General features: G+C 29.4%; 2 protein-coding genes across 10 annotated transcripts; both read left to right on the top strand.

The window, feature by feature from the left end:
* Positions 1-648: 648 nt before the first annotated feature.
* On the top strand, positions 649-9,737 carry LOC114131444 (plexin-A2-like). 8 transcript variants are annotated; one of them, XM_050204160.1, is made up of 5 exons: positions 649-1,635; positions 2,401-2,698; positions 5,222-5,338; positions 6,451-6,555; positions 7,372-9,737. In XM_050204160.1, the coding sequence occupies exons 4-5, from the start codon at positions 6,502-6,504 to the stop codon at positions 9,562-9,564; spliced, it is 2,247 nt and encodes a 748-aa protein (XP_050060117.1). In that variant the 5' UTR covers positions 649-1,635; positions 2,401-2,698; positions 5,222-5,338; positions 6,451-6,501; the 3' UTR covers positions 9,565-9,737. The 8 variants fall into 8 exon arrangements, with proteins under 8 accessions (XP_050060117.1, XP_050060114.1, XP_050060115.1 ...); XM_050204157.1 differs by lacking the exon at positions 649-1,635 and having other exon boundaries at positions 2,224-2,698; XM_050204162.1 differs by lacking the exons at positions 649-1,635; positions 2,401-2,698 and adding an exon at positions 3,528-3,671.
* A 2,896-nt stretch (positions 9,738-12,633) lies between these two features.
* Positions 12,634-21,491, top strand: LOC114131449 (uncharacterized). Of its 2 annotated transcripts, none has more exons than XM_027996665.2 (3): positions 12,634-12,841; positions 17,933-18,037; positions 18,584-21,489. In XM_027996665.2, the coding sequence occupies exons 2-3, from the start codon at positions 17,957-17,959 to the stop codon at positions 20,303-20,305; spliced, it is 1,803 nt and encodes a 600-aa protein (XP_027852466.2). In that variant the 5' UTR covers positions 12,634-12,841; positions 17,933-17,956; the 3' UTR covers positions 20,306-21,489. The 2 variants fall into 2 exon arrangements, with proteins under 2 accessions (XP_027852466.2, XP_050060303.1); XM_050204346.1 differs by lacking the exon at positions 12,634-12,841 and adding an exon at positions 14,862-15,184 and having other exon boundaries at positions 18,584-21,491.
* Positions 21,492-21,791: the final 300 nt, after the last annotated feature.

The raw sequence follows: 21,791 nt of genomic DNA, 5'->3' as shown, positions 1-21,791 counted from the left end.
AATTTTTATGTATAAATTCGTTTTACGTCATTCTGATTCCAAATAAATAAATTTATTTGTTGCTTTTTTCGGCTTTTTTATTACTTAACGCTTTTTTTTTAGTTATTTCAGCTGTAGAATTTTTATATGTTTATTATGCTACTATAGTAATAATAAAAAAATTGAATTAATAAGAAACGTAAAAACCCAGAATGCGTTATAGGTATTGGATTATTATTGTTTTTGTTATCTGTTTGCTTATTAAATGTATTATTAATATTAAACGTACATATAGATTATCGATCTACATATTATTATATCAAGCAGTAGGTACCTATACGACCAGTAGGTATGCTTATAACATCGATACCGATCATTTCAAAATTTAAGATTTAGTGTTGCAATTTGAAACCTCTTATATGAAGTATGCGTCGATCAATTCAGTGAATGTAGAGAGTCGTTTTCTATGTATAAAAATATTCCGTCGGATATATAGAGTCGGTTTCACCACTTCAAATCTAGAGAAATATATGGTATTTAATTATTTTTTTAATTTAAATTAATTTTTTAAATTTTTTTATTCATTTTTATAACAAGTTTGTGTTAATTTTTGGTCATGCTTTTTTTTTTTTTTTTAAATAAATACACTTCTTTTATGCTTTTTTAAAACAATCGTGTGCTCTTTTAGTTGCTTATTATGCTTTAAAATCCGAGTCCTAGTTATAACTTATAAAATATAATATATACGTTTATGTACCGTTCTACGAGTATATGCATACATAAAGCGATGCTCGAAACTATATAGCGACGGCCGGTGTATATAAATTATAAGTACCATATAACTATTATAACTATTAGTAAGTTAGTAACTAACTTAGCACACTCTATAACTGAACAAACACCATCGAAGTTAGGCAGTCGGTCCGCAAACAGATAAGTTGTACACAGTATAGTTACGAATATACAACCATCTGGCTAGGTACTAATATCATCGTGTATATTTCGAGGGCTTACATATTATTATACACAATAGTCAAAATATAATATAATAAAATATAATAAAAATATATAATTCAAAATAATAATTCACAATATAATTCTCACCTTGCCATGTTTGTGGGTATCATGTTAATATGTTATTATGTATTATTTTATGAAACATAAATTAAACATATTGTTTTATACATAATTATTATTCAAATCGTTACACTAAGTGTGACTTGGCTTTAGCTATTTCTTAAAAAACGATATGCGTAGATACTACGGGTCAATAATTTATAAACAAGTCATAATATTTAAAATATATATACATATATAACGAATAACGATTTATAATTTATAGATTATTTTAATAATCGTTGATATTCTGAAACATTTACTTAATTTATAATAGCTACTCAACAATACGAAAAAAATTAAAAGTTAAAACAAATATTTTTTTGTACACTGCAATATTGAAGTTTTATTCAAAATAAATAACAAAGTAGAACGTATTATAGTTATGGCACAAGTGGTTCATGACGCACATGCTTACAACGAAAATAAAACAATAACGTATACCTAATATTGATGAAGAAAAAGTCGACTTGGAAAAACCATGTAATAACACAATATGAGAGGGGATGAAGAAGCACATATTGTGATGTACAGATGAAAGTGAGTTATTTTAAATTCATTATATTATTATGCTGTGTTATAATTTAAATAATAAGTAATAACAGTATGCATATTATACATAAACTATAATAATAATTATTATTATAACATTCCACGACTCTTAGAGTCTTACCTATTTTTTTTTTTTTTTTTTTAGTTGTATGCAAATAACATTGAATAACATAATAATTGTAAAATTGAATACCTATATTGCATGCATTGACTTTCCGCGGCTCACTAAATTCCGATTTGATTATGCTGTCATCGATGTTTTTAATAATATGTGCGTTCATTTTAGTATCTTGAATAATTCTTGATAAATTATAATATACAGTTGAGTCGATAAAAAAAAAAAAAAAAAAAAAAAAAAAAATACAAACGAATAAATTCAATTCGCATTAATTTTTCTTAAAATAATCTATAAATAGTTCTAAAATAAAATTAGTGTTTTAATTTTGAAGTATTATGTATGATATTATGTTTAGAAAATTTTAATAAAAAATAAAAGTCTAAATAAATAAAACAAAGTCGGGTTAGTTAAACTTTTTACGATACCATTTGTAACTCAAGAACGATCGGTTCGGATTTTATTTGTTGGGTTCATTTATACGCTTCGAATAGCAGAATACACCTAACTATTAAAATATTGAAAAAATGCACGTAAAAAAAATTATAGATATAGAAATTTAATTTGTATGTGTCATCGCCGCAATATATATTTATATTTGATATTTTTTCGGTATTTTAAAATTTTATTTTTTAAAGATTTTGTCTGTCAAATGTCTCCCTTGGTTAGCTGTACATTGTGAGAGTTGGACAGCGAAGTTTCCCATGGAGTTCCATGGAGTGTTCAAGATTATGTTGTTGATTTCGAGGCGAATTCGCTTCTTCAAGTCGACAATAGTCCTTGATGGATTGTTTTTGAACAAATTGGCATTCAAATAACCTCAAAGAAAAAAATCAAAAGCTGTTTTGTGAACTTATGAGACGTCCTGGAAATGTCAGCTTCAACAGATCCATTGAGATTCGTGCAGTATGGCTTATTGTACCATATTTTTAAAAAGTGAGTCGTATTTTTCAAGTGCAGAGAAAAAAAAATTGTTGAGCGCTTACGTGTTACGGGCTTACGAAACTATCATTACTTTTGTAGTATGTTTTTATTGCGAACGCGTTCTGTTCACTCAACCAATGCTCCATGTTTACTAAATCCCGCGTACTTAAAAGCGATAAAACAGTCCTAAAGTCTCTACCACTTAAGTCACGCCTACCAGATTTTGCTAACATCGTCGGGTTTAATTGTCTGGTTAATTAATTATGAGTAGAATAAATTTGATCGAAGTAGGTTCAGTTATATTTTGAATGACTGAACTTAAACCAGACAATCAAACCCGACGATTTTATATTCAAAATTTAGTGCGTGGCAAACAAAATCAATTTACATATTTACGTATAATATAGGTCTATGAGTAATTATATTCCTATAAATCCATATCGGTATCGTATAAAATTATAATTGATTTTGTTTTTTGATTATCCATTTCGATTTGTGTTTTAATAGGACATTTAAAATTTATGTGTGATTACGTATAACAATTAACATTAATACGAATTTGCTGCCATATCGGATTTATATATAATATCCATTGCGAGACGTTTTGTTTTTAAGACTACTTATAAACAATAAACGTCATAATTTAATATAATGATGTATTTAATTTAATGACATATAATTATTGTAATAGATGATAAAATGATTCATCCACAGCCGAATAATGAGTGGGGACCATTAGGCTTCTGACGATTAGTTGGATTTGACAGTGAAATGTTAATAAATAATAATAATAGTAATAAAAATAATAATAATAATAATACGATAGGGGATAGTTATCGTTAAACGCAGCGCAGTGACATATAGGCTGCGGAGTGAAGTCATAGTTGTTTTCAAAAATCGAGAGTTGTCGCTACCACGCATTACTGACGGAACACCCATCTGCATCATCGTAGTCATCATCGTATGTCGAATACAAAGTGGATAGGTATACATACGTATGTTAGTATTTTAGTAAATAGTAGGTAATTATATTATTCATAGACCGTTTCCTTTGACTTATTCTTTTTCTGCTCACTTGAAAAAGTCTTTTATCTTTTCGTGTTTAATAATTCTTATAAATTTATCTAATATTTACACGATAATTTTGTGAAAGGAATTAATTGCCAAGAAACTAATATTTAATAAGCTAGCGATAATTATAAGTATATAATTTATATACCGGGTGATTCTTTTACCGAACAACGCTCATTAATTAAACACTTATCAACGTTATTGAAAATATATTTTTTTTACCTACAAAATTTCCTGTCAAAATAAAACAACATTGTTTTAAAATATATTAATATATATTTATATTTTTATACATAAAAATCGAATTCAGACTAGTAGTTTAGGTAGTGGTGGTTGAAAGGGGAGAAGGGCGATAGGTGGATCGCTTTGGGATTTGATTTTGTATATTTTATATTGCATGCATATACCAGAAATGGCCAATTTTTATGGACCTCTGGGTTTTTTTAGATTGTCATGATCGACCAAAAAAGTCTTAATAATCGTCGCGATCGAATGGTATATACTATATATATGTATATATATTAATGTTATGTGGTTGGGGAGGGTTGAATGTATTTTCATCCCTCCCCTTGAAATAATATATAACTACCACTGATTTTAGAAATTATAAGTATTTATAGCTTTAGCAAACGGAGTAATAAACCAACATTTTGCATGGTATTCCCATAGCACTCCATTCCTCTCACCCAAACTTAGAATACATATAATTAAGAAACTACTTGTCTGAAATTCGATTTTTATGCAATATTTAAACACTTTGTAAAACATTTCACTATAAGATGTGAAATTAAAAATATGTGTTGTTATTAAAAAAAACAAAAATTTAAAATAAATGTAACGATAAAAAATATTAATATATAAAATATTTCAAAAAACGTTAATCGATTTTGAATAACGAGTGTTGTTATATATATTTATATATATACTAGGTGAATTACCTGGCTTTGTCCAGGAGGTATTTAACTATTTTATAAAAACAAATGATAGGTTGAGAAAACTACTATTTTCTTTAATCTCTTATTATATATCTTTAATTAGATTAAATAGATTTGAGCTCCAAAAAATAGCGTAGTATATACAAATGTTTTGGTAAAAACGTGGTTAAATTAAGTGGAACTTAATTGGACTAAATGTATGCCTAAAACTTGTTTTGTGGTGTCCTTTTTTAATTTAAAAATAACTGTATGACTACTGAATAAGGAGTTTCAAAGCCAACCCTTCACAAAGATTTCTACTTTTACTTTATATATATATAGATTAGCTAAACTCGTGCACTTTGTTGCCCGTTAAAAATGCCAATTCTATAATATGATTCACTAAGACATATTTTTCATTGACCATTTTGATTCTCAAAAAACTTGTTCAAGCACCACTTTAAAATGCGTTCTTAATGCACACTTAATTAGTGGTACGATTTCACGAATGAACCGTGTAAATTGCAAACATCGATCTATCATTTTTCAGGCTCTACGTTTATCAGTCAGTGAGTTAGTCAAGTAATAATATTATAGTTATTCTGCTTGGCGTTGCCCGTGAGACTCTTATGATTATGCGAGCAGTATATTATCATGAGATGTATACGTAAGTTTATAATATCTAACCCTTAAGTTTTAAAGTTATATCAATTTTTTTTTTACTACAGTGGATAAAATACAATAGGTAATGTGCCATCTCGTGGTTTTCATATTGTCGTGTTAGTCTATTGCTGTGATTTTGACTTAATTATTTTTGTTGTTATGGTTTTGAGAAAATATAACAACAAGTCTACAATTATTACATTCAATCATAACCAATAGCGACCTTAATATAGTTTATTTATTGCTGGACAGTGACGTCATTACATTACATATTATTACATTTACATAAGTATCTTCTCTTTAGGAGCGATTAATCAGTGAAAAATGTTACAAAAACGGGGATAATAAATAATAATTATAAAAAATTGTTACTATGGTCACCGAAAATAAAATAATAATAATAATAATAATAATAATAATAGTCTACGTAACAGGCCATTATTTATAATAATTGATAACTCCTTTGTTTTTAAAGTTAGAGAATCGATCAAATTCCATAAACCTTCTCCGCAATGAACTCTTCAGTTTTAAAAAAAAATCATAACGATCAGTTCAGTAGTTTCCGAGAACATATCACTCATAGGTTTTCATTTTCATATTTATATATTAGATATACCTATATTAAAATCTATAAATAATAAAAACTAAATTATAAAAATATCTTTAAGTAATTACTCGAGTTAAGAAAAAAAGGAAGTAGCAAAAATTGAGTAACATTGTAACATTTTTAATATTATTATATTTTATTACAGACAATATTTAAAATTCCTACATTTGATTAAACTTTTAAATAATAAAGTAACAAATCTTAACTTAACCAAGTAAATTAATTAAAGAGACAAAGAGTACATACAAAAAAATGATCTATTTAGAAATTCAGCACGTCATGCATTTGTAAATTTTAAATAGGTAGTTAACTTCCAAAGTTTAAATCTGAAATATAAAACTGTTATACTTCAATACTTATAATTTATTTATTAAAAAACCATCTATAAAACTGAAACAAAACAATATGTATTATATAAATGAAATGAAATAAGACTTATTTTGTATTAACATTTTTTTCTAGTCATAATCTACTTATTTAAAGATCGTAAAATACTTATTTATTTCCAGGAGAACGTATAGAATTTCATTACCAGGTTTATCCGCGGACATCATATTATTATGATTGTAAACAAATGCAGTTATTGGATACTACTTCCATTCACAATTGTATCGGTAAGTTACATTTTGTCAATTTTAATTATAATGCATAATTTATTTCCATACAAATATAATATGGAATTATTTTTATTTAAATTTTATGATATAAATTATCCTACGGTATATCTGTTAATAATGTATTATTATTATATTTATAATATTGACAATACAATTATATAGGTAATTTAATACGTTTTGAGCTTGGTTATGTTTCTTATAGACCTAAAAACATAATGCATTTATAAAAATACAATTTATATACAAGTGACTGTAGGTACTCACTACTCAGTATAAGTAATAACTATGGTTTAATAAATAAATATATATTATAAATTTTTTATTCCTCTAATTTAATCAAAATCTAGTTTCAAAACATATAAAAGATAACTAATAGAAAATCATTTAGAATAATGGTTAAAATTTAATTTAATTAGTGACCTAACCTAATAATTGATTATTTGAAAAAAATAATTTTGTAGGCATAAAAAAATTATAAATTAAAAATCTTGGGATTATGTTGTATTGTGCTGTATACAGCACAATCTAGTATAGTATATGCTGAGTGAACATAATTTAATATTATAATGGATGTATTAGATTTTAATTTAATAGTTGCATTGTTTTAATCGATTCAAATCGTTAAAGTTTGATTCTATATCAATGGATATTTTATAGTTCATTTTTATTATCTATATATTTATTGCTTATTAATAATAGTTTAAATTAAACTTATGGTATATGAATAACATTAAGCTAATCTTTATTCTCAACGCTTACATTGTTTATATAAAATGTGGTAAATATATAATATATATTAAATATATTTTACAGTTGACATTGAGTGTTGAAATTAACACGGACAACGTACATTTAACGGGAAGTGGATCGAGCGAAGAAATAAACTGCACGACGTATAATTCATGCAGACAATGTGCTGATGTACCTGTTTGTGGCTGGATAATCGAAAAACAAATTTGTTGTCTTTATTCAAATCAGAGTCTCCTGGAAAGTTCCATAGTGGTAGCTAAAGAATTTTGCACAGAGTATAAAGTGTCTTTAACAACTATAGATACAGATTATTGGATAAAAGTTGTGGTCTCGAATATTGAAGAAAATAGTGTAAACAATTTTTTAAACGAACATGCGGTTATCAATTTTCATGTCGAAGACAAAAGTTATAACGCTTCAATCAACAATGGAGTAATGGCTTTAAAATGGGTAAAAGTAGATGTTTTAACTGATAGAATACGAAAAACACACAAAATCAATCCTTTGCATATTTTTTATTTTTTAATCATTGTCAATGGCGTAAAATTAAAATTCAACGACCCGCGAGATCATTATATCAGCTATCACAGTTGGAGTTGCCCAAAAGCAGACTGTTCGATCACTTATTGGGAAAGCGATTCGAGAAAATATTACTGTAAATGGTGTTTGAAAAACGACGACTGTCGGATAGCAGCCAAACAACAGGACAGTTGCGACATACGGAACGCGACCAACAACGCGAAAATGGTCAGAAAAACAGTGCCGTCCTCGTTCGACGTGAATGGTCCCGACCTGGCGATCGAATCTGTCAAACCAGACGTGTTGCTCTTCACGCGTAACACGTCGTCGATGTTGTACATAACCGTCAAGAATCACAGGTTTTTGTCCGACGACGAGTCGACAAAGGTGACCGTGTCGGGGCAAGATTGCAGCAAAGTGACCACGGTCGACGATCGGACGATCAAATGCACAGTCAGTTACTACAACGATCCGACGATGTCGGTCGAGGGTCCGGTGGTGGTCGAGTACGCGTACAATACGACCGCGGTGAGGCTGAAATCGGCGCAAACGTTCAAGTTCGTCGTGCCGAGCGTGACGGGCGTGAACCCGACGTGCGGTCCCGTCACCGGCGGCACCCGCATAGAACTCACGGGCCAGTATCTGAACGTGACCACTGAAGTCGGGGTGTTCTTCAACAGCATGTCGACCCCGATGTGCAAGATCAAAGAGATGACGCGCGACCGAATAAGTTGTGTGACCATGCCGCTGGCCGACGGCAAAGGACGCGGCGCCGACGTCGGCCCGTTGCTGATCGTGGTCGACAAAATGAAAGGGACGTTCTACAGGAAAAAAAAATTTTCGTACGTCTCCGAACCGACCGTGTTGGACGGTCAAGTGTTTGCGGGAATCGCGTCGGGCGACGTGCCGTTGATCGTCCGGGGCGATTTCGAGTGCACCGGAAACCAACAGATGTACGTGGACTACAAAGGGACGACCCACTACGGCCTTTGCGCGGTACGCGACTACAACGGCACCAAGGCGATGTACTGTCGGCCGCCAAAATTCGACAGTCCGGCGAAGACGACTGAACTTCCGCTCGGGTTCACCGCCGAGATGGACGGCAAAGTCGTGCGGATGCAGAAAAATACTCCCATCCACTATCTGATGTACCGCGACCCGGTTTACGTAGACTTTGAGGTTTACAACCAGAACTACACGGTCCACGTTAACGGACTGTTTCCGGATCCGATGCAACGCCGCCAATTGGACGGCAGCTACTATTTCGAAGTGGCGTTACTCGGGCTGCAGCCTCCGGACGGCGACGACGACGACGACGTGACGTTATGCTTAGTGATCGAAGTTACCGATAGTTACGTGAAGTGCTGGCCGCCGTCCGGAACTTCGCTCGCCGGTGTCCTAGAAATCGCCATTGTCGTGCCGGACGGACAAGCGAAACGGATCGTAGTCGTAGTACCCAGACGACACAAACAGTATCACCAGATCCTCAAGTCGATGCAGAAATCGCAATGCCTCATCGGCGGTTTTTCAGTATTGATCGTATGCGTGATTGCAGTGATGTTTAGCGTAAAGAAAATAAGGGACCATTCTAAGAGATACACGCGAAGGCGATACATGAGCGAACTTCGAAACATCACCGCCGGAATTGAAGACAGCAGTGACTATTTATTGCAGGATTCGAATACACCGTCCGCAGGACAAAGACTGAATAACGAACGTAAAAAAAACGTAAAATGATTTGTTTTTGATTATATACAAAATAACTTGAACATAACTACAATATTATTTGTAAATATATTTTTCAACTATTATTTAATGCTTATATCTTATAATAACTTCGAAACGCTGTTATTATTTATTCATTATTTTTAGTTTTAATTTACAAATAAATAATTTTTTTTTATCGTTTATTTATACAATATATTATAGTTATTAATAATATGTCACTTGTTTAAATAACATGATAGTAATCAGTGTTATATTATAATAGATTTGTACATTTGTTGTGTAGGGTGTTTTTAGGGTTGTGTGGCGATGGATTGGTGGTAAAAACCTATACATACAAAAAATAAGCGTTTATAATGTTTAAAAAGAAAGTTTTTTTTTATATGAAAAATAATTTTAGATTAGATCCAATAACTTTCCAAGCTCATTTTCAACTGTCATTATCGTTCGATATATACTCAGCTATTATATATAACGTTGAACGTAGTTATAGAAATTATTATTTATCTAGAGCACTTATCGCGTGGAATTGGCTTATAACGATTGATGTAGAAATTGGCTATTAGGTCAATTATATCTATGCAGGTATTGCCGCCTGCCGGCATCGGTATACTTATATATACTATACTATTATAAAATAAAATTGATACATTATTATGTTGGAGCTATGTGCATATGATAATATATTATAATAATATGTTAAATATGTACTTATAAATTAGAATGAAATAATTACATTATTTAGTAAATACGAATTGTAAAATTATATTTTTAAGCTTTTTCCAAAAAATTTAATTTCATTGATCATTGGGAATTTGTAATTTCTAAGCACGATTATGTACATATATTCTTTTATTATATTTATATTATAGCTTCCAAAGTTATTTTGATATTTAAAAAAAAATGTCATGAAAACTGAATTTTATAACTGTTTATACTGTGATATATAGTCGTGATATGTATAATGAGCATATAGGCGTGGGCTGACAATTTTCGCAAGTTTTGTGCATTCCATCTTCATTCTTCACATTTAAGACAAAACTTTCAACAACCCATCGACGAAAGTTAGTGAATTTTTATTTTATCTCTCACAAAACAACAAATTTATAAATTTATTTTGATGTCAAGGGAAGATCCACTTTAATACAAAACCTGTGAAGTTACACCAATGGTCAAATTAGAATGCCGTAGTTCAAAGAATGCAAAATACTTTAATACCTTAGATCGCCGGTTGCCAAACTGTGCCGCGCGAGGCGCGAGCACTTTCTAAGGGCACTCGCGGTCTATAATAAATAATTTAAAATGTATAGAATTTTTTTTTGTTTCGTCTTTCATGACTTTTACAGCAGTGCTCCGCTGCTGAATTTGATTTAAAAAAAGGAAAAGTTTGGAATCGCTGTCTTAGATGCAGTGATAAAACCAAGCCCGAAAAAATCTAAAAATTATAACTATTTAAAGAAAAAGTAAAGTATGCAATGCAATTTCAATGAAAAACAATTAATATAAGTAAAACGTTATAATGTAAAACTATACCTAATATAATGGTTAATACAGAAAATGTCTAGTCTAGTCAATAATAAAAATAATAAATAAAGTTTCTAGAATAAACTTAAGATCACAATACTAACACTATATTATGGTCGTGAGTGTATCAACTCTTAAGGCCATTAACACAATAACCGCGAATAACATATTACCTTATTGATTTGAATTTGTAATAATAATAATTGATAAATCATGTTTTAGTGGCTATGGCGCGCGTGCTCACCAAAAATGGTAAATATATTATGTATATTATATGATACCTCCAATGCAGTTGAGATTTTTATTTTTTAAAAATATAATTTTAACCGATTTAAGTTATTTCGTGTAAAATTGTTTTTATAGTTTATTGACTTTGCTGTTTAATCGCCTTTTTATCGTTTATTGTAGGTTTATGTGACTACGTTATGTTCGTATTTTTATACTAGGTATAGGGTCAGACTGTACGACTGTTAATAATTATCGTTGATGGGTCTGATCAGTGTTATTATACGACTCAAGTAAAAACTTGCACGGAAAACTATCGTTGAAGTCAGTAAGCGTGACCGAACAGTTATCGAGTCTCTGTTAACCGAATAAACTAGTTAAAATATAAGACATTCCGTATTATTTATCGTAAAATATATTTTATAGAATACTCGTTTGACAAAATGACGTCAGGCTACCGGAATGAAAACAATTTAGAGACGAAATCGCGTTCACCGAATAACGGAATACGATAATATTACAAATAATATTATTCTTTATTCGTACCATACTACCATTATAATATATGTAGATCAATATTATCAATAATAATAAGGTCTGTGACGCAACGTGGTGACTTAAAAATACTCAAAACGCAATAATATGACTATATATGAGTCAAACAGTATAAAAAGATCGACGAACATAAATATTAATTTAGTTCGGGGGCGACGTTGTTACTATTTTATTTACTTGTATACAAGTAGATCGTACTAAATCGTAAAAATTATATGCTGACAGTTATTATATTATGCTCTTCGTCTTAACCATTTTAATGATTATAATTTAATCACTGTGCTTGAGTTCCATATATTTAATTATAGGTATACTATACTATAGTTGGTTTATGATGTATACATATGGATATTGGTATTAATGGATACCACATATTCATTTATTAAAATTACTATAATATTATTATACGACTGTGTTGCCTAATAAACGTTACTGTTACTGAGCGATGTTACGTATATATATATATATTTTATATCGTATGACTTATACTCAAAATTAAAATAATTACTATAATTGTTAAATCATAAGTTTAACCTATATAAAACAACTTATAGATTTTGATAAAATTAAACAGTTAACTATAAAAATATATTAGATTATAATTATTATAATTGTTAATGGATATATGATAATTTTATTATAAATAAGTAGTTTTGTTCCAAATTTTAATTACATTGTAATATCATTAAAATAATCAATATTCACAAAAAAAAAAAAATTAAATTAAAAAAAACGTCATCATCAACGAGCGAGCCGAAATGTTTATATCCTATATCTCCAGTAATAAAACCAGTATGTCTTTACAGCTCATTCCAGACACTATCAATCTATTACTTTAAATTGCATATATACTTATGCACGAATATTATTTGTTGGTGTGTAAAATGTGTACATAGTGTTTCAGTTCATTACAAGAACAATATATTTGGTAAATTCGTATGTGTATTCGTCAAATTGAAGAGATCAAATCTATCTACAATAAAAGGTAATAGAACAACATGTTTTGTATTTGCATTGGGTAAACAACCCTTTTATTATAATTTATAAATAAATAATTCTATAATTTGTTTTTATTCTTTAAAATGGTACGTGATCGATCATTATATTATATATATATATATATATATACTTATATTATATAGGTTATAGTGAATGAAAAGACAATCTTGATAAATAAATTTTTTTTTTTATAATAAATATTGATTTAAGGGATTGTCATTTCAAAATTAAACCCATTATATAAACTATTTAGAACTAACTTAAATATATTTATGATATTACTTAAATAATTTTAATACTCGCATTATAGGCAAGAATATTATTTAATAGACCAATGAAACATACTTCAAAAATTTCAAAAATTAAACATTCTAATAGTATTACTATATTATTATTAATATAATATACACAATAATATATTTCTGGTTTATAGTTTTACTTCCAGGTTTAAGTATTCTTACTCTTATTCTTTTTAAATTAAAATAAAACATATGGATTTTTGAGAATATATTTTCCTATAATAATGAACAAACTATTTATAAGTACTTTTATCTTATAACTTATGGAGTGGTCCTCTAGAGGTTGAATCTTGAAGGTCATAATTTAATGGGTGATTCCAATTTTTCTACCAAATGTGAACCATTTTCCCCTCCAAATCGTGCATCCTTTCTTTTTTTACCAACACTTATTTCCTTCAAGAACCAAGTTTTCACTGAAAAAATTTCTAAAAGCTGTAATACAGTAAATGTATTATAAAGACTAATGTCAGACTGCATGCACAATCACTTATCGTTTGATGAATGAACGGTGAGTTAATAATAATATATGTCCCTTAAACATGATAATTTGGCTCATGATTAGCTTAATAAATTGTATTAAATCATTAAATTTTTAATATACAGATATATAATATTGAAAACTTAGTTTTCAAAACTATTTGTTATACATTTTAATAATCTAATAATGTACACAATTATTGTATAAAAAACATATTTAGAAATATACTATGTGTATATTGTGCATAGGAAATCCTTAAATAAATATTATGTAAACTCATACAGTTATTTGTTGTTTTAATTACACACAAAAAAAAAACAAAATTGATTTTGTCAAGTATTAGTTTCGCGTAAAAATAACAGTTTTCCTTAATGTTTTCTCGGTTTTTTTTTTAAATACTTTAAATTTTCAATTTTGACTTCTTAAAAGTACTAACTAGATTTTGCATCAGAAATCACCCCTCCTCAACGTTGAAAATTGACAATTTCGCTGCCCTAAAAGGTGACAACAGTCAGAAAAAACACGTCGTACCGTTGTAAAATCAATATATTCATCGTTCTGCTCAGAATCTATAAAATCATTAAACAATAATAATAATATAAAATAATTCTGTACCGATACTGAAGTTGTGAGTTGACAGAATTTTAAAAATTAAATAATAATTTGCTTAAATACTTAAATAATTAAATGTAATTAAGAGTAATAATTATATAACATACATTTGACATACATATGATGCCTATGACAGGTCATGATATCTAATTTGGTGGAAACAGGTATTGATGACAATTAAGGTACAGTTCGGAGGTAATATTTATGTACTTACACACCCTTGTATCACTATATTATTCGGTATGCATGTAGGTATTTGGAAAATCTTTCGTTCACGTGGAACGAATGGATTTTTATTTAATTTTAAGTACCTATTTTTGTAATACCGACAGTGTGAAAACGATTATAGGTAGATAATTACACATATATAATATATAGGTTTTTTTTTTTACGTTTGAGATTTCCGAAACCAGATTGTTTTCTCATCCACTGAAGAGTAGGTCAGTATTTCCTGCAAAATATTTTGCATGATTGTTATGTACATTATAGTGTAGTGATTATACAACATAACGTCATACGTAAAATAAATACCTATGTATATTATTATTATTATTATTGTTATGATTGTCGTCTTCCGACATCGACGAGCGCGATGTACGGTTTGATTAATAATTATTACTTTAATTCGCCTGATGCGACGTCTACTACTGTTGTAATTGTTTTGTGCGTGATTCGAATATTTTTCCACGAGCCCTTCGTGAAAACCGTGATCCCATAGTGTAAGCCAAGTCGGAATGGAGTGCCGCTACATGTGACACTTGGAGGAACTCCGGTGTTAAGCATTTTACCGCCGTCTGCGTACGATAATAACATTATGTCACAAGAGACATATCTAAGGTTTGATTACGGAGTTGAAGATAATTCACAGATATCTTCCTTTTTGTCGTGTGGTCGTATCGCTGCTGGTCGTGCACGACCCCATACAATCGGCGTGTACCACGTGAGTTTAAAGCAGCAACGGCAGCTACCGGTGTATTTTTTATTCTATACTTAAGTTTATAGGTTGTAACGAATAGAAATTAATAGGAATTAGTTAGCACAGTTATTTTTAATAGACATTTCAAGTTCAAATTAGAATGAAATTAGATATTTAAATGAAGAATAACAATTTTTATTTTGTTATTTTGCTGCAGTCCATTATTAGCGAGGAACTTGAAACTTTTAATTTTTTTTTTTTTTTATATAATAAATTCGTACTGTGAAATTGTGTTACTACTAGTTGTTGACTGCTCTATGAGTTTTGAAGCGAGGAAATGATGATTTAAATATTGTTCCAACGACAGTCAGTTAAGGTGTTTTGGTTGTTTTATCGATGTAATATTGATTCTAATTTTCATTTTTTAGGCGAATTTTCTATTTACAAAAACTACAATATTATATAGTTATACATTGTATATAATAGGCATAATTAGAAGGGAGCTAGGGGGGTTTAGCCCCCAAGTATTGTTATTATTTCAGATATTATTTATTATCAATGTTAGGTCTGTGTAACTTATAAAATTCTAGCCATCTTTGATTTATAATTATACTCTGATAATTTTAGAAATTTACGTGATTTCTTATTAAGAATTATACCTTAGAACTATTTAAAAAAAAAATTAACTTATTGTACCCTAACGATGATCTAATTTAAAATATGTTATTGTTTATAATATCTTAAAATGTGTAATTGAGAATTTTTATGTTAATATTTTTATTTATGATATTTTTGTATTAATTTGTATATATTGTCAATTTGAAGTAGAGTTATTTTATTATTTATACTTGACGTTTATAGTTTTTGTAAAACAAATCAATACTATAATGTTAATTTGATAGGCAATATTACACATTAATATTTCTTTTGGTTGTTTATCTATATCCAACTACTAAATTAGGACGTATTGTAATATGAGGTATGAGGTATAGTGTATACATTATACTATTATAATATTACCTATATGATAGTCATTAAATACTATTAACTCATTTCAAAATTATAGAAAGGAGAATTAATGATACAAATTTAAATCAATATAATTAGATAAGTTATAACAATGAAAAAAAAATTCACTGATGAGCGAATAAAATCCCAAATTGCAACATATATTCATAATTATATTCTTAAATATTTGTAGTAGTTGTAATGCCAAAAAAGATTTTGGTGATATTTACATAATGATATTATATGTACATGGGAATGGTCATTGGTCATTGATATTTAATTAATAACTCAATTGTTTTAAATTACTTTTTATATCATAAAAAACACTCTGAGATATCAATATATATTAGATTTAAATGTCATCATCATATTTGATAAAGTTACAAATTAAATTGATGAAAATATGATTTGTGACGTTTAGATTAATTGATATAGGATATGTATACTACCGTATACTTACCTCAATTGCCTAATCTTATTTTTGAAAAATAACTTTTTCTTTGTTAAAAGATCCGCGGAGGAACCAATTTCTAATAACATTCATTTGGTTAATTACACAATGCGAATGTACAAAATATATTATATACCTACACAATACACATATTATTATCGTTCTGCAGAGGTCAGTAAAGTTACATTAAAATACCGTAAATACAATCGAAAGATAGAATCAATGATTTTCTATAAGTTAATTAGTCTTGATCTTATCAAATTATATGGGAATATTAGTATTGAAAAACTTACTTATTTTAACTTGGAATAAACTAAGTTAAATGTTGTCAAAATGATAAGTCAACTACGCATTATACTGATGTAATAACATTGTTAAACTCTTTTTCTGAAAATATATGTTTATTATAAATTGCAAACATTTAAAAAAAAAAATGTATGTATTGAATAATAATGATAATCACGTTGATTTAATACAGTCTTACTTTTCAACTAATTTACTTGAGCTGTTCATAAATATATTATACTCAAATATTTATATTATATTAGGTAACTAAATTGCTTTAGTACTTTTAATTTTTATACAATATTTATAAAGCCTCACTCACAGTTCCGGAGAAAATAAATTGGTATCACACAAAAAAAAAAAAAAAATATATTTTTAAAATTGCATTATTATTTAAAATATAGAACATGTTTTTATCAATATTCTATTTTTATAATATTATAATAATGAGATAATTTGTTTGTTTTTAATTATGAGTACAGTCGTACAGAGTAGGTATACGATATCGGTTACCTTCTCTTTAGGAATTTAGGATCACAGAACATATTTTGGACCAATATTGGCAAATGTAATAAAAAAATAACCAATTGAATATATAGATGAGTGAATTAAAATGATAGATAGTTATATAACTATAATAATATTAAAAACGCATAAATTATCTAATATAAAAACAGTTTAATGGCCTGTGCAGGAGTTGTAACAACAAATGATTTTGAGATTCGAAGTACCCTAATACAATATTAATAAAAGGAGAAAAATACCTTCACCATTTTTATGGTAATATATTTGTATACGATAGTCATGAATAACATAAATACATAAAAACAATATATTAATTATAAAATTATAACGTTTAACAATATTGAATATATTATCCATATTTTTTGTTTTTATCGAATAGGTACAATATATTAACTTAGTTAAATCAGTATTTTCATTTTTTGTAAATTTTTGTATAATTTTATTTAATATAATCTAAAATGTTGTGCAATATTGTAATATATTTATATGATTATTATTTTCAGAAAAACAAGCTTTACTCAAGTGACATGTTTGTCAGCAGACGTCTTAAATGTGGTCATCACTGGAAACATTTATCAATGAATCAATTTTTATTCCTAATTAGCATAGTACGTAGATATTATTTTATTGTTAATATATTATAACGAGTTCTTTTTATCATATTATATTAGGTTCCCAGTAACACGCGTAACTAGTGCAACTAATATGCCTTACTGTTTAAGAAGTAGCATTTATATAGGCACTTATTATATTTATTTAATATTATGTAGGTACAATTTAACCTATTATGTATTTTATATCAGAAGTTGTGCCAAAAAAAAAAAACAGTATAATTATATCGTGCATAATAATATATATTTGTTTATTTAATTAATTACGGGCAGTAAGCCCAATATAATTCACAATATACATATATTTAACCTTAGTGGGTGTTACACACTTACCCAACTTTACAAGTAGCGAATTTTATAGTGAAAATGACGTACAGTAGTAAACTATAACATGTGTAATGTACAGATATAAATAGTATATAATATAATACGCACATATCTACAGAAATAAATATAATACAAAAATACACGATGATAATATTATATACGGCGTTAAAATCTCCAAGTTACATTACATTATGTGTTCGATATATTATGTTTCAGTTGACTACGGTGCACGAGGTGCAAGCCGAGAGCGATTTATCCGGAACATCGACAACGACGACGACGACGACGACGACGAATGGAATCGCGACCGGAACCGCTTGTGCGGAGCGATGGACGTGTACGTCGTGCACAGAAGGAACGACGCCGTCGTGCAGCTGGTCCGTTGCCGAGCAGACGTGTGCGGACAGCGTTGTGGCGACAGAGCTAAGCCGGCTGGTGGTCACCGACCGATCGTCTTGTCCAAAGTTTTCGGTCGAAAACATCTTCAGCGTAATGGCCGACGACAAGGTGACGATCACGGTGACGGTTGACGACGGTCACGAGGAAGGAGGGTTCGTCGATCTGTTGGCCAACAGTTCCGTCAAGTGTCAGCTGAACAACAGAATGATCACGGCCAAAGTTAACGGGGACCGAATCTCCTGTACGTTGACTTACACCAGATCTCGGTACAACGTGAAGTGCCGAGATTTCGTACCGGTCGTCAGTCATTTGTTGATCTCGTTCGACGACAAGTTTTTGCGATTCGACAACGCGAGCGACCACTATGCGACCGGATACCCGAGCGATTGCCCGGTCATAGAATGCTTGGACTGTAACCGGAACAACGGCACGCACAGGACTTACTGCACGCGGTGTTCGAAAAACAACACCACGTCCGTGAACACGAAGCCGTTTCATTACTGCGAAGTGCGGAAGAATTCGAATTTCGAGAAATCGAATTCCGATAAAACGAAAAACGGCGACATGTGTGGGGACAGTGCAGATCCGGCGATGATGCTCCGATCGGACCAGCTCAAACCGGAAGTTCCCGCGGGCAACTATAGCAGTTTTCCAATCATTTCGACGGTTTCGACGATTTCGACGGTTACGATGGTACCGATAGTTCCGACGGTTCCGATAGTTCCGATGGTTCCGACGGTGGACGACGGCCAAACGTTCGGCGGTATTGCATCCGGTGGCACCACGATTGTGGCGAAGGGTCGAAGTTTTAGCGGCTTGCAGAACGCAAAGGCCTGTTTTGTAAATAAAAGCACGTGTGTCTACTGTAGCATTCTCAACGATACGTCCATGGAATGCCGATCTCCCAAGTTCATCGCCGTCAACGAAACGCAAACTGCAGTTGAAATTAAACCGTTGAAGTTTTACGGTAAAGACCCTGCCGGAAATGTGTTGAAGCTCAATTCGAATTCGTTCGAATACCACCTGTACCAGGATCCGGTTTTTACGGATTATATGGTAAACGGTTGCTGTAACCTTACCGTTAATGGCGTGTACCTCTACCAAGGTTACACCACTGGTGACTTGTCTATTGTGCTGGACACTGAAAACTCGTCGTCCGTTTGCGGCCCGATCACTTGGATGGACGGTACACAGATAGTTTGTCACTTGTCTCAGTTAGACCCACTGCCAAATCAGATATATGTTAAGGCTGGTGATTATATTAGCGTCGTGAAGTTAACGAAACAGAATTCTAGTAAATTCAAAAATTCGTTGGCCGCAATAATATTGCCAAGTGTCGTCACTATAGGTGCGTATATTTCATTCATCGCAGTTTTATGTGTGGCTCTCATATTTTTTAAGTCTTCTAAGGACTATGACTTATTACATTTACATGGTCCCCAGCACCTTGCAGAAATGCGGCCGTTGGATGAAAAAAATTTCAATGACTACGATAATAATAGCGAATCTAATAATATGTTATCGAAACACGACGAATGACATTAATTTCGTATTTTTTTTTATAAAAATGACGTTTAATTTATTAATTTTTTTTTATATGTATAATATTATATAATATTTCATACCTATGAATTTTAAAACATCATATTTTCTTTGATAAAACTGTACTTACATCTATAGGTAATAAACGTTTATTATACTGTGTAATAATATTATAACATTAAATATATGTATAACCACACGTCATAGGTTACATTGTTCACCGCGTGTCTGCGTACAGAATTTAATACGATTAATATACCAGCAGAAACTGCATTAATTTAAAAAGTCTTGTTTCAGCGAGTTTACTAATTTTTTTTTTGGAATTACTTGCTTTGTGTTATGAAGAAGATGGACATCATAATATGCACCATATTAATTTTAAAAGTTGAAATGGAACTTATTTCTCTATCAGATAATTTAAATTACAATGGTTCTTCATTTAAAATATCCTGAGTTATTTCCATTTGATTTTATTCCTATTTCTGTGACCGTGACCATCCTATATAATATATACTTCATACACATTTCATTATTATTAATATTACATTATTACATATTAAAATAATACATTTAAATTAAACAATATATTATCACTGTAACTATATATTATATGTCCAGGGTTCTCAAAAGGTAAATGTATTTTAAAAAGATACAACAGTCAATTATTTGGAAATTTATGTTGTATTGTTGTACTAGAAATTAGATACTATACAGTCAATTTCGAATAACAAACAAAGTGGTAAATTAGAGATGGTAGAGAAAATGTATGTATTAACTTTAATATAATAATATTACAAAGTAGAAAGAAAGCTTCTAACCCAATCTTTGAGGCTTGAGACAAAACAGTAATGTCAGTATAAAGTATAAATATTTAAATTATTATCAAAGAACAAAAAATATAATAAACTATAAAATATTAAAATGTTGTAATTAAACAATAATCCCCCCGCCTTTAGGAAAGTTACCACTGAACATTTATGTATTTGTATAACAGGTGACTACTTTATAAAAGAACACTTATTATTTAGAAAACTTGAAAAAATGATATTTTTCATTATTTTTTATCGTTATAATTACGATGTATAAAAATATAATTTTATAGATGAATAGTTTATAAGTTAAGTAGGTATAAGAATTTAAATATTAATCAATTATATTATACTTTTGTACTTCGAAATAATTTAAATAATATTCTTATTTGGAACATGAGAATATTATTATTATTATTATTATTTATATTATTTTGTAACGTTAAAAATTGTGTAAGAAAATATTTTTAAAAACATTAATTTAATTTTAGAAATATTGAATATTTCATATATCTATTAGGTATTGTGATATAATAATACATATTATACATTATATTATATTATAGTATATTATGTTTAATTGTATATAAATTGTTTTAAATTCAAAACTTTATAATAAGTATGTAATATGTTATAGTTATTTAAAATAAGTCGAGTTAAACTAATAGCTTTAA

This window comes from Aphis gossypii, chromosome 3, assembly GCF_020184175.1.
Source record: "Aphis gossypii isolate Hap1 chromosome 3, ASM2018417v2, whole genome shotgun sequence".
Classification (NCBI taxonomy): Eukaryota; Metazoa; Arthropoda; class Insecta; order Hemiptera; family Aphididae; genus Aphis; species Aphis gossypii.
This window is presented reverse-complemented; position numbering and strand designations above follow the sequence as displayed.

Coding starts and splice junctions, on each gene's coding strand:
- LOC114131444 (XM_050204160.1), top strand. CDS start 6,502: ATGATTGTAAACAAATGCAGTTATTGGATACTACTTCCATTCACAATT. Junction 6,556..7,371: donor TTCCATTCACAATTGTATCG/GTAAGTTACATT, acceptor TATATTTTACAG/TTGACATTGAGTGTTGAAAT.
- LOC114131449 (XM_050204346.1), top strand. CDS start 15,059: ATGTCACAAGAGACATATCTAAGGTTTGATTACGGAGTTGAAGATAAT. Junction 15,185..17,932: donor ATACAATCGGCGTGTACCAC/GTGAGTTTAAAG, acceptor TATTATTTTCAG/AAAAACAAGCTTTACTCAAG. Junction 18,038..18,583: donor TTTTATTCCTAATTAGCATA/GTACGTAGATAT, acceptor ATTATGTTTCAG/TTGACTACGGTGCACGAGGT.